Consider the following 17,111-nt stretch of genomic DNA (forward strand, 5'->3'; position numbering starts at 1 on the left):
TGGACATGACTGAAACAAGTGAACAACAAAAATGCTATGAAGTAGGATCAGCCTGTATTTTTTTGTTTCAGTGGCTGTGAGAGAAAAATCTTGGTAAAGCGGTATAGTAGAAAGAGCACTACACTTAGAGTCAGCAGAGACCTGTATTCAAAATCTGCCTCCAACACTTTGTGCTCTTATGACTATGGGTAAATTTTAGAATTACAGGTTTAAAAGTAGAAGGATCTTAGAGGCTATTGAGTCCAAGTCCCTTATTTTACAGATGAGATAAATGAAATATGGAGAATTTAATTGATGTGCTAAAGATTATATTGCTAGTAAGGGCATTAACTGTGATGTGAACCCATCTTCCTGACCTAAGTCCAATGTTATATCTATAGCCTTAGTGTCCTTATTTGCAGTATGAGTACAATAATACTCTAGCACCTATAAGGAGGATCAAGTGAAATGATATATGTAGAGCATTTTGCAAAGCATTGCATCAACGCCAGATGTTATTGACAGGAATGTGTATTTTCAGCCAGGTCAACTTTGTCAGAAAAGACTTAAAGTGCCTTACGTTTCCAGATTACATTTTATATTACTCCCCTTTACATATTTTATAACTTTACACATATTTATAAACTGGCTAACTTAACTTAATCAAGTTCTTCTCTGAACTCTATATAATAATAGCTAGCATTTATATAGGACATTAATGTTTGCATTTATAAAACACTTTGCTATCTCATTTGATCCGTACAATAACTCTGGAAAGTAGGTGCTATTTTACAAATGCAATTAGAAATAAAATGACAAATTTTATATCCTCATTTTACAAATTAAAAAACTGAGGTATACAGAGGCTAAGTTACTTTCACAGGGTAACACAGATAATAAGTGCTTGAGGTAGAATTCAAACTCTGATCTTTCTGACTTTAGGTCCAGTGCTCTATCCACTATGTCATCTAGCTGCCTCTATGTTCCATTTCCAGTATCGGTGATTTTGCACAGGCTGTGTCTCATGACTGAAATATACCCCCTCTTCACTTCTGGCTTTTAGAATATTTGGATTCTTTCAAGGCTTTGTCAAGTGCCATCTCTTACATGATAATCTTTCCTGATAATCTCACCTGCATATTGGATGACCTTGCTCCCTCTTCAAATGTATTACTTATCTGTTATCCATGCCATAAGCTACTTAAGAACAGGGATTTGTTGTTCATTTTCTCTTCATATCCCCAGTGCCTAGCATAGTGTCTCATACAAGTTGCAATAAATATTTATTGCTGAATATAAGTTTATTGAATTGAGATGAATTGTTGAATGTAACTTCAGGCTGCTTTGACTAAGGCACTTGGTCACTTTGGCTAACGAGACACTGCTAAGCAGCTTTGTAGGTATAAAGTGAAAATCAAGCTAAAAGAATATTTATACCCAGATCCTGCTTAGATGAGCTTATATCTATTCAACTGATTTGTCTCTATTAGTACTAATACCAATAATTACACACATTATGGTTTGCATTTAAATAATGATTCAACTTCAATAGGATAATGTCCCAACTTATGTTATGCCCTTAAATGAAATGGGAATCACACATTTCTCTTCAGGGAAAAGAAAGAGAGAATGACTATTTTTAAATTAGTACTTACATTTTGTCTGAATGATAGTTGGTAAATGTTTCGAGCAAACATTGAACTTGCTGATAGGATTGAAGAATCTGCAGATGACATGACAGCAGCTGATACTGCACCAAGGCCAAAGAAAGAAATATATACTGGACAGAGATACTGTAGAACAATGGGTAAAATCATATCTGCTTCTTGCCTTTCTATGGGTTCTGGAAGACCATATGCAGTCTGATTCCAGTCTGTTGGATTAAAATTTGTAAAAGTAAGATACATTATTCATTTAAATCATGAGCATATAGAACTGGAAAACAGCAGAAACTGAAAATATCAAAAACTGAAAACATCAGAAAGAATTCTCCCCCCATACTGTCACCAAATACCTTCACTTTATAAATAAGGAAACTAATTCCCAGTAAGATTATGGACAATGAAAGAGACCCAGCTGGAATTCAAATACAGACCTTTAGTTCTGGGTTTCACACTTTCAGGAAGGACATTGATAAGCTGAAGAATATGCAGGGGAGGTTCACTAGGAGTATGAAGGATCTCAATTTCATGTCATATGAAGATTGATCAAAGAAATATGTGTATCTAACCCAGAGAAGAGAAGATTTGGGAGAAAGGCAAGGGATATGATAACTGGCTTCAGTATTTGAAAGATTAGGACATGAAAGAGGGATTAGACTAGTTCTGTTTGGGTGCAGAGGCCACCCAATCTAGGAGAAATGGGTGGAATTTGGGAAGGAGCAATTTTAAACTCAATACAAGGAAATAATTCATGACAATTAGAATTATCCAAAAAATGGTCATTTGGGCTTTGCTTAAAGATGTTCAGTGAAGTAGAACTGATTCCTTCCCAAGGTAGTTTTATAGAGCAGTCTGTTATAGACCAAATTCTTTTCTTGGTATGGCTTGGACTAGATGGGCCTTCCAACACTTAATTTCAATGATTCTCTGAGACTATACATTCCCAGTGACAAGTCAAATAGCAGTAACTGTTTCTTAATGCTTTTTGGGTAAATACTGAGAGAATTTAACATGTATTCCTTGTTAAAAATGGGAATAAAACAATAAAGTTTTTTTAAAAAGTGGCTACTTTGTGAAGGTTATTTATTCTGTGTCTTGGATTATTATTTTTCTGCTTTTCCATAAGAATGAACTGGGACTTTGGAGACTGGAGTACCAATGGGTTGCTTGGGTGCCTGTGGTTGGACTCCAATTTCTCCCTGGCCTCAGAAACACTATCCCTGACAGTTTCCTTCCAGCCCAACCTTATCTTTGGCAGTAACTCATGAGTGGGCCCAGTGAGGCAAACTATCTCTCCCCATTACAAAAACAAGCAGACCTCTGTAGAATTTCCCTTGTATGAACTGGACTATCTTGTACCAGCTGAACTATCAAGTACTGATACCTACAATTACGTATACAATCCAGAGGTCAAACTATAGATGTCACCTCCTGAAACTATCTTGTTACAGATATAACAGACCAAAAATATGACCTTTACAAGCCCTCTCTTCCCTGCGCTTCAAGTAGTAAATGACATAGTATATTATCATCTAATTAGCATACTTGGCACATAATTCACTCCTTTTCCTATATAAGCTTTAGCATCTTTTCTGTTAGGTTTCAATTCCTTAAGGACCTCTGCCTGCTGTGTAGCATAACAATAAATCTTTGCCACCTTAACTCAAAGAATGCTTGAGTATGTGAATTCATTCCAAATGACCTCATCTTATAATCTGGTCTTTGAGGGGTCTCAATCTCTTACACTGCAACAGTACCAGGCAATATGGAATTCTAAAGCATTCTTTTTTTAAAAAAAAATTATTTTATTAATTTATTTTGATTTATCAACAATCACTTCCACATGCTTTTGAGTTAAAAATTTTTCTCCCCCTTCTTCTCCACCAACCTTCCCAAGATGGTGCACAATCTGATATAGGCTATACATTTACATTCCTATTAAACATATTTTCACATTAGTGAAGTTGTAAGTAAAAATTAAAACTAATAGGGGAAATCATTAGAAAGAGGAAACAAAACTCAACGGAAGAGAGAAAAAAAAAGAGATAGCAATTCAACTTCCATAGTCCTTTCTTTGGATGTGGATTTTTGGATTCATTTTCCATCACTAGGCCCCTGGAGATGTCCCCATTCAGTTTTCTCCAGAGGTCTATCATACCTAACTTTTCTGATGTTAACAACATATTGTAGGGTGATGGTTTGTAATCCATTCTGCTATCCTCTTCCTTTTTATGGGAGAGTTCATCCCATTCACATTCACCATTATGATTACTATCTTTGTCTTTTTCTCCATGCTTCCCCCCCTTTATGCTTTTCTTTCTCCTTTCTCCTTCCCCCCCCCCCGCTAGTGTTTTGCTTTTGATCACTGCCTCCTTCAGTCTTTCTTCTATTATCCCTTTCTCTTCCCTCCCTTCTATCCCCCCTCCCTTTTCTTTCCCCTTTTCCCTCCTACTGCCTATAGGACAAGTTAGATTTCTATACCTAACTGATTATGTTATTCCCTTCTTGAGCCAAATCTGTTGAGAGTAAGGTTTAAGCAATTCTCACCCCCTCCCTTCTTTCTCTCTGCTGTAATAGGATTTTCTGTCTTTTCCTGTAATGTAATTTATCCTTGTCTGCCTCCTCCTTTCTCAGTACATTTTCTAAGATCAGACTAATCCACTTACTTGGATTCATTTAACCCACTTGATTAGATTTTTTTAATCATTACATCAAAGTCAACTAATATCCACCCCCCCTTTATGTATACTCCTTAAACATGGTGTAACAACAATACAGTCCTCAAGAGTTGCAAGTGTCTTCTTCCCTTGTAGGAATGTAAACAGTCTGCCCTTATTAATAACATCTTGTATCTTTCTGTCCCATTTACCTTTTAATGTCTTTTTTGAATCTTGTCCTTGAAGATCAAATTTTTTATTGAGCTCTTGTCTTTTTATCAGGAAGGTTTGGAAGTCCCCTATTCATTGAATATCCATCTCCTCCCTTGAAAAATCATGTTCATTTTTGCAGGGTAGTTGACCCTTGGCTGCAATCCAACCTCCTTTGTCTTATGGAATATCATGTTCCACACCCTGTGGTCTTTTAACGTAGAAGCTGCAAGGTCCTGTGTAATCCTGACTGTGGTTCCATGATATTTAAATTGTTTCTTTCTGGCTGCTTGCAGCACCTTTTCTTTCATCTGGTAATTTTGGAATTTTGCTATTATATTCCTTGGCATTGTCAATTTGGGATCTCTTTCAGGTGGTGAGAAGTATATTCTCTCTATGGTTATTTTACCTTCAGGTTCTAGGACTTCTGGGCAGTTTTCCTTTATGATTTACTGAAAGATACTGTCCAGGCTCTTTTTCATCATGATTTTCAGGTAGTCCAGTGATTTTTAAATTGTCTCTCCTGGATTGATTTTCCAGGTCGGTTGTTTTACTGATGAGATATTTTGCGTTTTCATCTATTTTTTCATTTTTTTGTTTCTGTTTGACTGATTTTTTTTTTTTTAGGCAGTTGGGGTTAAGTGACTTGACTAGAGTCACACAGCTAGTAAGTGTCAAGTGTTTGGTCTGAGGTTGGATTTGAACTCAGGTCCTCCTGACTTCAGGGCCAGTGCTGTATCTGTGCCAACTAGCTGCCCCCTGTTTGACTGATTCTTGCTCTCTCATAGAGTCATTAGTTTCCATTTGTCCAATTCTAGTTTTTAATAGATTGTTTACTTCTGTTAGTTTTGGTGCTTCCTCCTTCAATTGGCCAATTGTATTTTTAAAGGATTTGTTTTCTTCAGTGTACTTTTTTTTTCCATTTGGCCAATTGTGTTTTTTAAGGACTCTTCTACCTCTCTCATTAGACTTTTAAATCCTTCTTGAGCTCTTCTAAGAAGGCTTTTTGGGCTTCAGACCAGTTCATATTTCCTTTTGATGTTGCAGATGTGGGTTTGTTGACAATGTTGTTTTCTTCAGAATTTCTGTCTTGATCTTCACTCTTCTCATAATATGAATCTATGGTAAATTTCTTTTACTCATGGTTTATTTATTCCCTGGCTTGTAAAGAGATTGAGCTTTCTTGCTGGGGAACAGAAGGCACTGACCCAAGCTTCTTGTGTTGGGAGCCTAGGTCTTGGTCACTGGCTTTGTGTGCTGGGGCATCTTATGTGAGCAATTGGAGGCTGTAGGGTTCTGGTGGCTTACCTCGTGTTGGGCTGGAATCAGCAAGGCTGGGACTTTCAGGCACTTCTAGGTTGCCTGCTTTTCCTTTCCTTTAGCTTTCTTCAGTTCCTTTTAGATGGGTGCTGCAGGGTGTTTATCTGCCTGAAGTCCCTTGCAGTGCTGCCTCCCTCATTTCTGTCAATGCACTGGGAGATTCCTTTGAGGTAGAGTGCCAAGGCATCTGGTGGTTTTCTGAGCTGGTTTCCACCAGTTCCCCCACCCTCACTGAGGCACTGGGAGGTCCAGGTGTTGGTGTTTGCCTGCTCTACCACCTGGGTTTCAGGATCTCCTCTTGGTTGACAGTTGGAGGCTGTAGGGTTCTGACAGCTTACCTGGTGTTGGGTTGGAATCAGAAAGTCTGGGACTTTAGGAAGTCTCTAGGTTGCTTTCTTCAGCACCTTTCATATGAATGCTGTGGGGAACTTATCTGCCTGGGGCCCTTTGTAGTGCTGCTTCCTTTATTTTTGCTGAGGCACTGGGAGACCCATTTGTTAGGCTGCTGCACTGCTGTTCCCCGTCTTTCTTTTAGTTCAGCTGTTCCAAGGTTTTTTTTTTTTCTGGGGTGATATTTTCTGGTTGATAGGTTGATAGGGGAGTGTGAGAGTAACTGCTTTTTTACTCCTCCCATGTTGACTCCCGAAAGTGGAAGATTCTAAAGCATTCTTGAGTCAAACTGGTATAAGGGAAAAAATTTAGCTCCCAAGGTCCTAAGGATGTGTGCATTTGCCTGTAGCATATTCTTCTCTGACAGTTATTATGGAAGGTTATCAGATGTAACCCAGATTCCTTGAAAAGTGACTTGCGCTACTTTATAGAAGCTATAAAACCAACATCTTTCAAGGCCCATTAAAAAAGTTTTTTTTAACGCCTTTTATTTTTACATAATAGCCACTTCTGGATATGACAATATACCTCCCTCTTCTCCCCCCCCCCAACAGATATTAAACTCTTCCTTGTAACAACAAAAGAAAAAAAAAGCAACAGGTAAGGAAACACTCTTGATATACTGGCCTCTGATAAGAGATAAAGCATTCTTGGTATTCCCAATTTCTCTACAGAAAGGAAAGTGATAGATGACATAATCTACTCTCTGGGATCATTATTGGTTTTACAATTGTTTAGAGTTAGTTTTTCCTTTAGTGATTGTTGTCCCTACATTGTATCATTTTGCATGTGGTACATTTGCTTCTGAATATTTCATTTTGCATAAGTTCATAAAATCTTCCTTTTTCCTGAATTCCTTATATTTGCCATTTCTTTTTTAGCCATTCTTCAATTGATCAACATCCTTTTTGTTTCTAGTCCACAAAAAAGTGGTGCTATGAACATTTTGAAACATTATATATCTTTATTTATGACTTTGCCCTCTTTGGGAAAAAGTAGTACTAGTTGAATCCCTGGATGAAAGTGTATGAACAGTTCAGTCATTTTCCTGGAAAATCCCAAATGGTTATCTTAAATGGTTAGACCAGTTGAAGACTCCAATAATAATGCATCTCTTTTTCCATACTCTTTTCAGTGCTATCTGTTGTCTTTTTCTTTTTGTCAAATTTGGCAATTTCTAGTGTTTGTGGTAAAAACACAGAGTTGTTTCAATTTTAAATTTTGTAACTACTAGTAATTTGGAATATGATTTTATATGGCCATTCATAGTTTACAAGTTTTCCTTTGAAAACTGTTATATCCTTTCACCTGTCAGAACGATTCAGGATTGCATATTTGTGTGCGTGTGTGTATGTGTGTGTATCTTAGCTATCAATTTTCATCAGTAGTATTTGATGCAAATATTTTCCCAATAGTTATTTTCATCTTGTTTTATCTTGATTGATTTACTCTGCATGAATGATATTTTCATTTTGAGTGTCTAAAATTTTCTATTTTATCCTTTGTGAGTTCCTGTATCACCTGTTTGGTTAAGAATTCTTTCATTCACCAGAGTTGTGTGAAGTATTGCCTTCTATTCTCAGGTCATATTTGGAAATTACTGTAATTTGTTGTATGGCTTATTTTATACCAAGTAAATTCAAAGGTTGGAAACCAACACCCAAATCAACCAACTAACATGGAGTTTCAAATCTATATGTATTAGTGACCATGGTGTTGGCAGTAACAAGATAAGACTTCACCTGTTGATGCTCCAATTGCTCCAATAAGTATTGCTGGGAGGGCCATCAGTAGGCACCCAAAAGCTGCCAGAAAGGATAGAACTTGAGCATAGGTTGCTGAAGATGATGACAGAACTCTTTGAAAATAAGCTTGCCATGGGATTCCTCCCATCATCTGCAAATAAATCAAATACTTCTCTTATGTCTGAGTCTGAAAACATTGCCAGAAATGACATCTATGATATGCTTCCTGATAATCCAATTATGGCTCTACTTCCAAAGTATGACTATTGTACCATAGTTAGTGAACAGGAAATTCTTATCTCATGTATGGTGAGTTGCCAGAAATAGGGTACAGATTTTGATTTTTGTTAAAATCAGGATTACAACCACTCACATACATAAATATAATTGAATTTTGTGGAAATCTCTCTAGATCATAAACCACCCAATATATGATTTATAAGCTCACTGTTGATTAGACTAGAGTACATCTCTATCTTAGCAAGGGGCCAAGAATGCCTCCCTAAATGGAAGGCACTAATTGAAAATATGATTAATGGAAGAGAAGCTGTAACCTTGGACATTGTACAATATCTATCATCAAGAAGTTTGGTAATAATACAAATTTTGGATAACTGATAAAGAACTTGAGTAGCAAAATGTATCAGTTCCCAGTGTTGCTGCTGGGAAAATGTACTGCTGGCTAGCTGGCAAAATACTCTAGTGCAGAATAGGTTTATTCCAGAGGAAATATATGTATATCAATCAAATATAGCTTGATGATGGCATGTATGTTCTGAAATTTGTGGTTTCATCAACATGGGGAATTCCTGGTGTGGAAACACTCTCCACCAATGAGAATGGCAATTCTTTTGTAACTTATAGTTGTGGTGAGTATCTGTGACACTGAAAGATTAAATGATATAACCATGGTTACAAAGCTGGTGCAAGTCTGAGGCAGTGCTTGAACTGAGTTCTTCCTTACTCTAAAATTGGCCCTCTACCTATGATACTACACTGGCTTTTTTGAAGACATTATATTTAAAAGTAGTTCTATTCCTTTTATTCAGACAATATTACTTTTCCTTTCTCTCTTTCTCTTTCTCTGTCTCTCTCCATAGTTGTCATATATATATATATATATATATATAGTTGTGAGTGTGTGTTAGCAAACTGAATTACCAGTTTTTCAACTTCCTTAACTCCAGCTACCTCTTTTTCCACCACACATCAACTACATTTCACACAAATTATACCATATCATTTCTCAGATTTGCATTACCTCCAAGATCCAGAGCTCTAAAATTACACTCTTCAGTCAGTCACAACCTCCTTTTCTTCTATTTCTCTCATAGGTACTATAGCCAGTTTTTCATTTTTATTGTGTCTTTTTTGTCCCTTGAGTCATTCTATTTCTCCAAGTCCATCTCCCTCCATCTGACTTTGCTTTTCTTCATACCCAGCCTTGGCCCTATGGTTTGCCACTTCTCTGCTTCACTAGATACTGTAGAATTTCTAGATTCCCTGATGATGTAGTCCTTCACCTATGAATTCTTATTCCTTAGTAACTCTGCCATCTGATTTCTCCTTTCATACTTATTGTCTGCTAGATATCACCAGAAAAAAATGTAAATTTTTTTTCTGCTTGTGTTCAGTATGAATCCATGGTATCTAACTTCAGCTGGGTTCTTGCAGATGTGTGTAAATCTTTCAGGCCTACCCTTATTGGTAGCGCATTTCACTATCTGCAGAGAGGCTGTTCCAAATCTTTTATTTTTTACTCTTCCAACCAAATCTATCAACAAGCTCCATACTTACATCAGTTGGTCTTGTCCTCTACTTTACTGAGAATTAAATCACAAGAATTTTAAAGTTGCTAGGGAGCTCAGCTGCCTATTCTATACACAAAAGAAAACCCTACTCTAGCATAGCTGACAAATGATTAGCTGGCCCCTACTTGAAGACCTTCAAGACCCACCACCTCGTAAGTTAGGTACTTCACTTTTGAATGGCTTCCATTGTTAGGCAGTGTTTCTCCCTCTCCACCCACCACCCCAACTTCTAGCTTAAACCTGCTTTTTGGAAATTTCCATCCATTGATCCTAAATTTAACCTTCATTTTACATGACAGCCCTTCAAGTATTTAAAAACAGCTATTATGTCCACTCCCCACTACATCTTCTTTTCTCCAGGCTAAATAGGTCCAATTCCTTAAAGAAACTGAATATGACATGTGACTTTCCTTAGTCTCCACCTCATCCAGACTCCTCAGTAGCTCAATGTCCTTCCCTTTTTTCACAAAAGAGACTTTCCTACTTCATCCTTGATATACCTCTCTCTCAGGTTTCCTCCTGCTTTCTATGACACTTTAGTTCAACAGTCATCACCCCACTCTCCTGCATCTTCGATCTTTTCCTCTGCCTTGGGTCCTTTCTATCAACTTTTACAGAATTATGGAATACAAAAGTTAGAAGTAATCTTAGAGTACATCCAGTCTAACTTTAACATGAACAAGAATCCTTTACTACTCCCTATCCTCTCTTAAAAATTTCTTCCCCCTCATGTCAGAGTATTTTAAAAAATGTATTGATGTAGTCATGTTGCTCTTCTGCTAAAAAATCTTCAGTAGCTCCTTATTGCTTTTTAAGTAAGACCTAGTGCCACTCTACCTTTCTATTCATCTCACATTATTCCCATCCATATCCTTTTATGCTCAAGCCAAACTGTAAAATTCTTTAACCTTTTAAAACATATTTTACTGTCACACCTCCTTACCTTTGCTTAGACAGTTTCCTATGCCCAAAATGCCTCCTCCACTAATAAGCAACATCATTTTTATAAACTTTGACATTGTTCAAAAGTTATCTTTATATTTTTGTCCATCAAGGAATTTGTATAATCCTAATATATGTATACCAGGCACTTTGTTAAAGGAAAACTTTTAAAAGTATGGAATGCTCATTGGAATCAAATGCTTTTTTGTAAGGAAAAATAATAAACTAATATTTTATTCTCCTAAACCTCTCAGAACCATGATTCTATTTCAGACATCTCTGATATAGTTTCCTTTTAGAATTTTGGACAGGATGTCAACATAAACTTCATTAAAATTATAGTAGCCACTAGAACTCAAAATAATTTTTAGGTCAATGTGGTAATACTAAATCTAATCATACTAAGCATTAAAAATAAAGGGTTCTTACTGAAAGGAATACTTTTAAGGTGGTCATATTGCTGGCAAAATTAATTATTTTTACTTTGTTTCCTAAGATAAAGTTTCTTTTACAAACAAAGAAATAATATTTAGTGAAGTCATACTTTTTATGCTTTTGAAAATATGCCCCTTTGCTTCTCACATGGGCAGAACCCTAAGTTGGCAGGTTGGTTTTCTTTTTCCTTAATTCTTCTCTCTCCTTTTATCCCCAAAATACCTAGGTTCCTTACTCTGTTTCCAGGGTTTCTTATTGTGGGAACCATTTCTTAAAAGCATTCTTGACAATTTCTCCTTCTACCAGACCACCCACTCCCTCAAATATTACTTGTTTTAAGTTCCATCCCTTGAAGACATTGCTAATTGGCTCACTCCCTCCTCTGGTAAGTAATTTTTATAAGTTGTTAAAGTCTTAATCAAAAATTTATATATTACTGTTGTCTTCTTGTGTTTTAACTCAAAAAGGCTTTGTGAGATTTTGTGGTACTGTAATAGGGTGGTGGGAAAAATAATTGGCAGGGTGCCTTATGGTGCCTTTTAAATTATAATGTGTAAACAGCTGCATATTTCACCTATGTGTAAGAACAGACCAGTTTGAGAGCCAAAGTTATTACCCTTGTCTGTGACCTTGTTTTCTAACTTTAGCATCAGTAAACTCCATCAACAAGCCAAGATTTGTTTTTCATTATTGTCACCATGCTGCCACATACATTTGATGCTTCATTGAAAATGAAAGGACTCCCTGGGTTTACTTGGCTCATCTTACAGAATGTGACAGAATGTGGGCTTTCCTGGCCCACCTGACACCTACTTTAGTTAAAGACTTTTAGTCAGTTATTGACTGTGTCAAAATATGAAGATTTACTCCATGAAAAAACAGATATTTTATTTGTAAGACATCACTTACCAGTAAAAGAAAATTATCAATCCAAGTGTAGATTTCATTTGATTTAAGAGATCCCAACCAAGGGTCCTGGAAAAGTTCATGCACAGCAGTGAACCCAATGTCTGCAACGGCATTATGTGACATCGCAAAAGGCACGCTGATCCACTGTAAGAAAAAAAAATTAACATTATGACATTACATTCAGATTTTAATAGTTCAAGTCACAGCCAAGGTGGTGGAATAGAAGCAGCAACTCAGCTGAATTCTTCCAACATTCCCCTCCAAACAACTTTAAAATAATGCATCCAGCTGAATTCTGGAGTGACAAAGCCAAAAAAAGGTGAGGTAACTTTTTTTTCCAGCCCCCAAAATAACTTAGGTGGTCAGAAAAGAAGTCGATTACACTGGAGTGGGACAAGCAGCACCCAGCACCAGTGGCAGGCTTTGGTGACTGAAACAGCAGCAGCAGTAGCTTCAGGAGCTGTCCTTCCAGAAATGATAAGGGGGTTAAACAATTGGTCAGAAAGAGGTTATAGAGGACCCTGAGCTGGCACTGGGTGCAGGACCTTGTTGTATTGCCCACACACACACTTGTGCATTGTAGTTCCAGGGTGTAGAGGAGAACTAGTACTTCTTGCCATGTGGAAGCAGGGTCCTTCCTGAGTAAAGATCAGAGCAGAGATCTGGAAAGTAGTGACCACACCTCTCCCCATATCAAACCACCTTAAAAGTACTGAAAACTTACAGACCCCTAAAATGAGTTCTGAAAAAATCAGCACAATAAAACCTGAAGCTTAAGATAGTGTTACCTCTCCCCCTCCACCAGAGCCCAACTTTTAAAAGTCAAGAGATAGCCTGGAAAAATGAGTGAACAACAAAAAAAGAACCTTATCATAAAAATCTACTATGGTGGCAGGGAAGATTAAGACACAATTTAGAACAAGACAACAATGTGAACATAGCTACAAGTAAAGCATCAAAGGAAAAAGTGCAGATTGGACACAAAGCCAACAAGAATTCCTGGAAGAGTTAAAGAAAGAAATGAGTGTTAGAGGAAAAAAATGGGAAAAGAAATGAAAGTGATGCATGAAAATTATGAAATGAGATGTCTTTTCATAACAAATTGGTATAAGAGAGATAAAAGAACAAAGAAAACAACACCTTAAAAAACAGAACTGGCCAAATGGTAAAAGAGGCAAAAAAAAATTACTGAAGAAAAGAACTCCTTAAAATTCAGAATTGGCCAAATGAAAAAAAAAGTATAAAAGCTCATTGAAAAAATAATTCCCTAAAAATTAGAATTAGGGAAGTGGAAGCCAATGACTCCGTGAGATATCAAGAAACAATATAACAAAGCCAAAAGAATGAAAAAATAGAAGAAAATGTGAAATATCTCCTTGGAAAAAGAACTGATCTGGAAATTAGATTTAGGTGAGAAAATTTAAGAATTGCCTTTTAAAACTACCTTGAAAGCCACAATAAAGATAAAAAAAAAAAGCCTAGACATCATAGGTCAAGAAATTATCAAGGAAAACTACCCTGATATGCTATAACTAGGAGGTAAAAAAGAAATGATAAGAATCCACTGGTTACCTCCTGAAAGAGATCCTCTAAATGGAAACTCCCAGTAAGATTATAGCCAAATTCAGAACTTCCAGGTCAAGGAGAAAATATCACAAACTGCCATTAAGAAACCATTCAGATACTATGGAGCTCAGGATCACACACTATTTAGGAGCTTCCATGTTAAAATGAACGGAGGGCTTAGAATATGATATTCTGGAAGGCAAAGGAGTTAGGATTACAATTAAGAAAAATTTACCTAGGAAATCTCAGTTATAATTCTTCAGGGAGAAAAATGGATATTCTTGATGAAAAGACCAGGGATGAATAGAACATTTTACACTCAAACACAAGATTCAAAAGAAACATAAAAAGAGAAATATGAAAGAGAAATCATAAGGGGAATGGTGGGCAACACTTAAATCTCACTCTCATTGGAACTGGTTTAAAGAAAGAGGAAAATATGTACATACACACATAAAGACTCAGTTGGGTATAGAACTATCCTACCCAGTAAGGAAGTAGAAGGGAAAGGGGATAAGAGAAAGGGGGAAATAAAAGGGAAGGTAGATTAAGAGAGGCAGTTGTTAGAAGGAAAACAGGCTTTTGAGGAGGGATGGGGTAAAAAGAGAGAGAAAAGCAGATTTTGATAGTTCAAAACAATGCAAGAGTCAAGACAGTAAAAAATTTAAAAGCAAATTCAACTCTTGGTTCTAAATGAAACCTTACCACCTCTGAGTGAGATCTTGTTCTCAGTTACCTTATTCAGTGTTAGTTAATCCTTTACCTATCCCCCATCTCTTCCAGCACTTGGGTAAGGTGAAGATGTGAGCAGACTCCTTGCCTCTCAGTATTGCTTCTTGACCATTGTTCTGTTGCCATGACTAACAACCTCTCCACTTTTGATACCCGTGGAGGTAGATGGGAAATTAGTGAGCATGGTGAAGAAAAGGCCGAACTATTATTGTGTTCCTACCTTATCTGCCCAAAATATTGACAGATAATTGGGATGGAAGGGAGATTACAAAAATGACTAATGTTCATCTTGTAAGCAGATAGTAAGGAACATAGGATCATGTTATCATAGTTTTATTGCTAGAAGGGAGATCAAAGGCCATCCTGTCCAATACTGTCATTTTTTAGTTAAAGAAACTGAGGTTCAGGAAAGTGAAGTAACCTTGGGATGTAGCTATTTTCAATGAATTTATCCCTGAGGTTCCTCCTAGTCTAAACCTTTACCGTTATGATCTTGAGTAATCAATCCTTAAAAAATACATCCCTGGCTAATGGAATAATCAATATTAAGGATTAATGAATAATTCTGGGAATAGAAAAATTATTTTAAATCCAGAGAATGGAAAATGTCTTGGGTTTCACCCAAAGGAAGAAAGTGGAGTCTTCAAACTATAGACAAGGCAATTTATTCCTAGAAAAAATCCAGAATATAATTATTGATAAACATTTAGAGAGATATAGTATTCACTAAGAGCTAGTATCATCAAGAACTCATCAAGAACTGGACATGCCAGGCTAACTCCATTTTCTTTATTTTTGACAAGGGTTCTATTCTACATCAATCGATCACAAGAATATTGTAAAGAGAGAATACACGGATGTGTAGATATGTGGTCAATATGTACATACAGGTGGATATGAAACAGGTTGAATCTCACTACATTGAAAGAACAGCTATTAATTAAGTAATATTAACCTTGAAAAAAGTTTCTAATGTAGTCTTTGGCCATGTGATACTAAATATTTTTATCTTTGATTTGGAAGAAGAGGACGTAGACCTGGGAGTAACAGCTAGCACATTAGATACCAATTTTGTTCCAAAAAGATCTCAACAAACAAGTGGAGAGGACCAAATGCTTCTCTTTTCCTTTCTTTAATTTCTTCAATTACAAATACCAAATAAAATGATCACTTTCATATAAATTGTAGAACATAAGGAGAGGATTATACATGAAACTATGAATCACTGTTAAGCAGAATTTATTTTTCTTTCAAAGTAGATATTGAATTCAATATGCAACATTCAATGCTGCCCTGCTTCTCTCTACTTCCTTTTCATCTTCTTACTGTTCTCTTCTCATTTTTTTGGGGGGAGGGAAGTATTCCTGCACTCTCTCTCCCTCCTATTTCCCATTTAAAATTGAAAGAAAAAATCCAAACTTCATAATAAATATGCATCATAACTGAAAACAAATTTCCACTTTGTTCATGTCCCAAAACTTATGTCTCATTTTATATCTTGAGGCTCTGTCAGGGAATGGGTCACAAGCTTTATCACTGGTATTCTGGAATCATTATTGATTGTTATATTGATGAGAGTTTTTAAGTCTTTCAAAGTGGCTTTACTTTATATTCTTGTTATTGTGCAAATCACTCTGGTTCTTATTACTTCACTGTACATCATTTCATATGTGCCTTCCAGAGTTTTTCTGAAATTGTCTGTTTCATCATTTTTATGGCACAATAATATTTCATTATATATGTATATCATAATTTATTCATTCATTTCCCAATTGATGAGCACCTTCTTAGTTTCTAGGTCTTTTCCATCACAAAAAGATCTGAACAAATGGTTTTGTACATAAAGACCTTTTCTCTTTCTCTTTGAGCTCTTTAAAGTATAGAATCAGTCACAGTTTACTAGGCCAAAGTATGCACAATTTAGATAGGTTTTGGACATGGTTCCAAATTATCTTCCAGCAAGCTGGACCAATTCACAAATCCTTTAATAGTGAATTAATGTTCAAAATCCAAATGTAAAGAGGAGAAAAAAACTTGATCAACTGTATGACTACCAGATGAGGAAGTCAAAACTAGACAAGAGTTTGTATGGAAATAAAAAGATCAGAGTTCAGTAGACTACATATCAATTATGAGTCAAAAATATGGAATGATAGCCAAAAATGTTAATATTAGACAATATCAATAGATATATAATCTCTTGGTAGGTGGAGATGATAATCTCACTATACTATGGTCAGGTACCATCTGGAATACTATGTTCATTAATGAGCACCATATTTTAGGAAGGACATTGACAAACTGAAGACTGGGCAGGAGAACAGGGTGAGCAGCTTAGTGAGCATATTGCAGGTCTTTCCATAAGGGTCTCAACCAAAGGATTGATTAGAGTAACAAGAGATACATGACATGAAGAAGAGATGGGGGGTCATGGTAGTTGTCTTCAAGTATTTCAAATGCTTAGGAGATGCATTAGACTTCTGCATAGTTTCAGAATGAAGAACTAGAAGTTGCAAAGAGGCAGATTTTAGTACAAAAAAGGAAAAGCTTCCTAAAAATTAGAGCTGTTCAAATTTTGGATGGACTATTTGAGGAGGTAGATGTTTCTTCTTAGGCTATTCTAATCCATAAACAAACTCTCATTAGATCCTACTACTCCCATTAATTAAAATCTTATCTTTTTCTTAACTTTCTAAGCCAAATTCCTTGAAACAGTTGTCTACATTCATTGTCTCTACTTTGTCACTTTTCTTC

At 36.2% G+C, this 17,111-nt stretch overlaps 1 protein-coding gene across 1 annotated transcript in view; it reads right to left on the bottom strand.

Annotated features, from left to right (window-relative positions):
* Nucleotides 1-17,111, bottom strand: part of SLC5A7 (solute carrier family 5 member 7) — a 45,795-nt gene that overhangs the window by 4,677 nt on the left and 24,007 nt on the right. Inside the window, exons 6-8 of the mRNA XM_020979510.2 lie at nt 12,060-12,203; nt 7,960-8,113; nt 1,635-1,852 (exon numbers count right to left, since the gene is read on the bottom strand). Coding sequence (XP_020835169.1) covers nt 1,635-1,852; nt 7,960-8,113; nt 12,060-12,203 — 516 coding nt within the window. The remainder of the gene's footprint in view (nt 1-1,634; nt 1,853-7,959; nt 8,114-12,059; nt 12,204-17,111) is intronic.

Source organism: Phascolarctos cinereus, unplaced genomic scaffold (genome assembly GCF_003287225.1).
Source record: "Phascolarctos cinereus isolate Bilbo 61053 unplaced genomic scaffold, phaCin_HiC Scaffold_7;HRSCAF=346, whole genome shotgun sequence".
NCBI lineage: Eukaryota > Metazoa > Chordata > Mammalia > Diprotodontia > Phascolarctidae > Phascolarctos > Phascolarctos cinereus.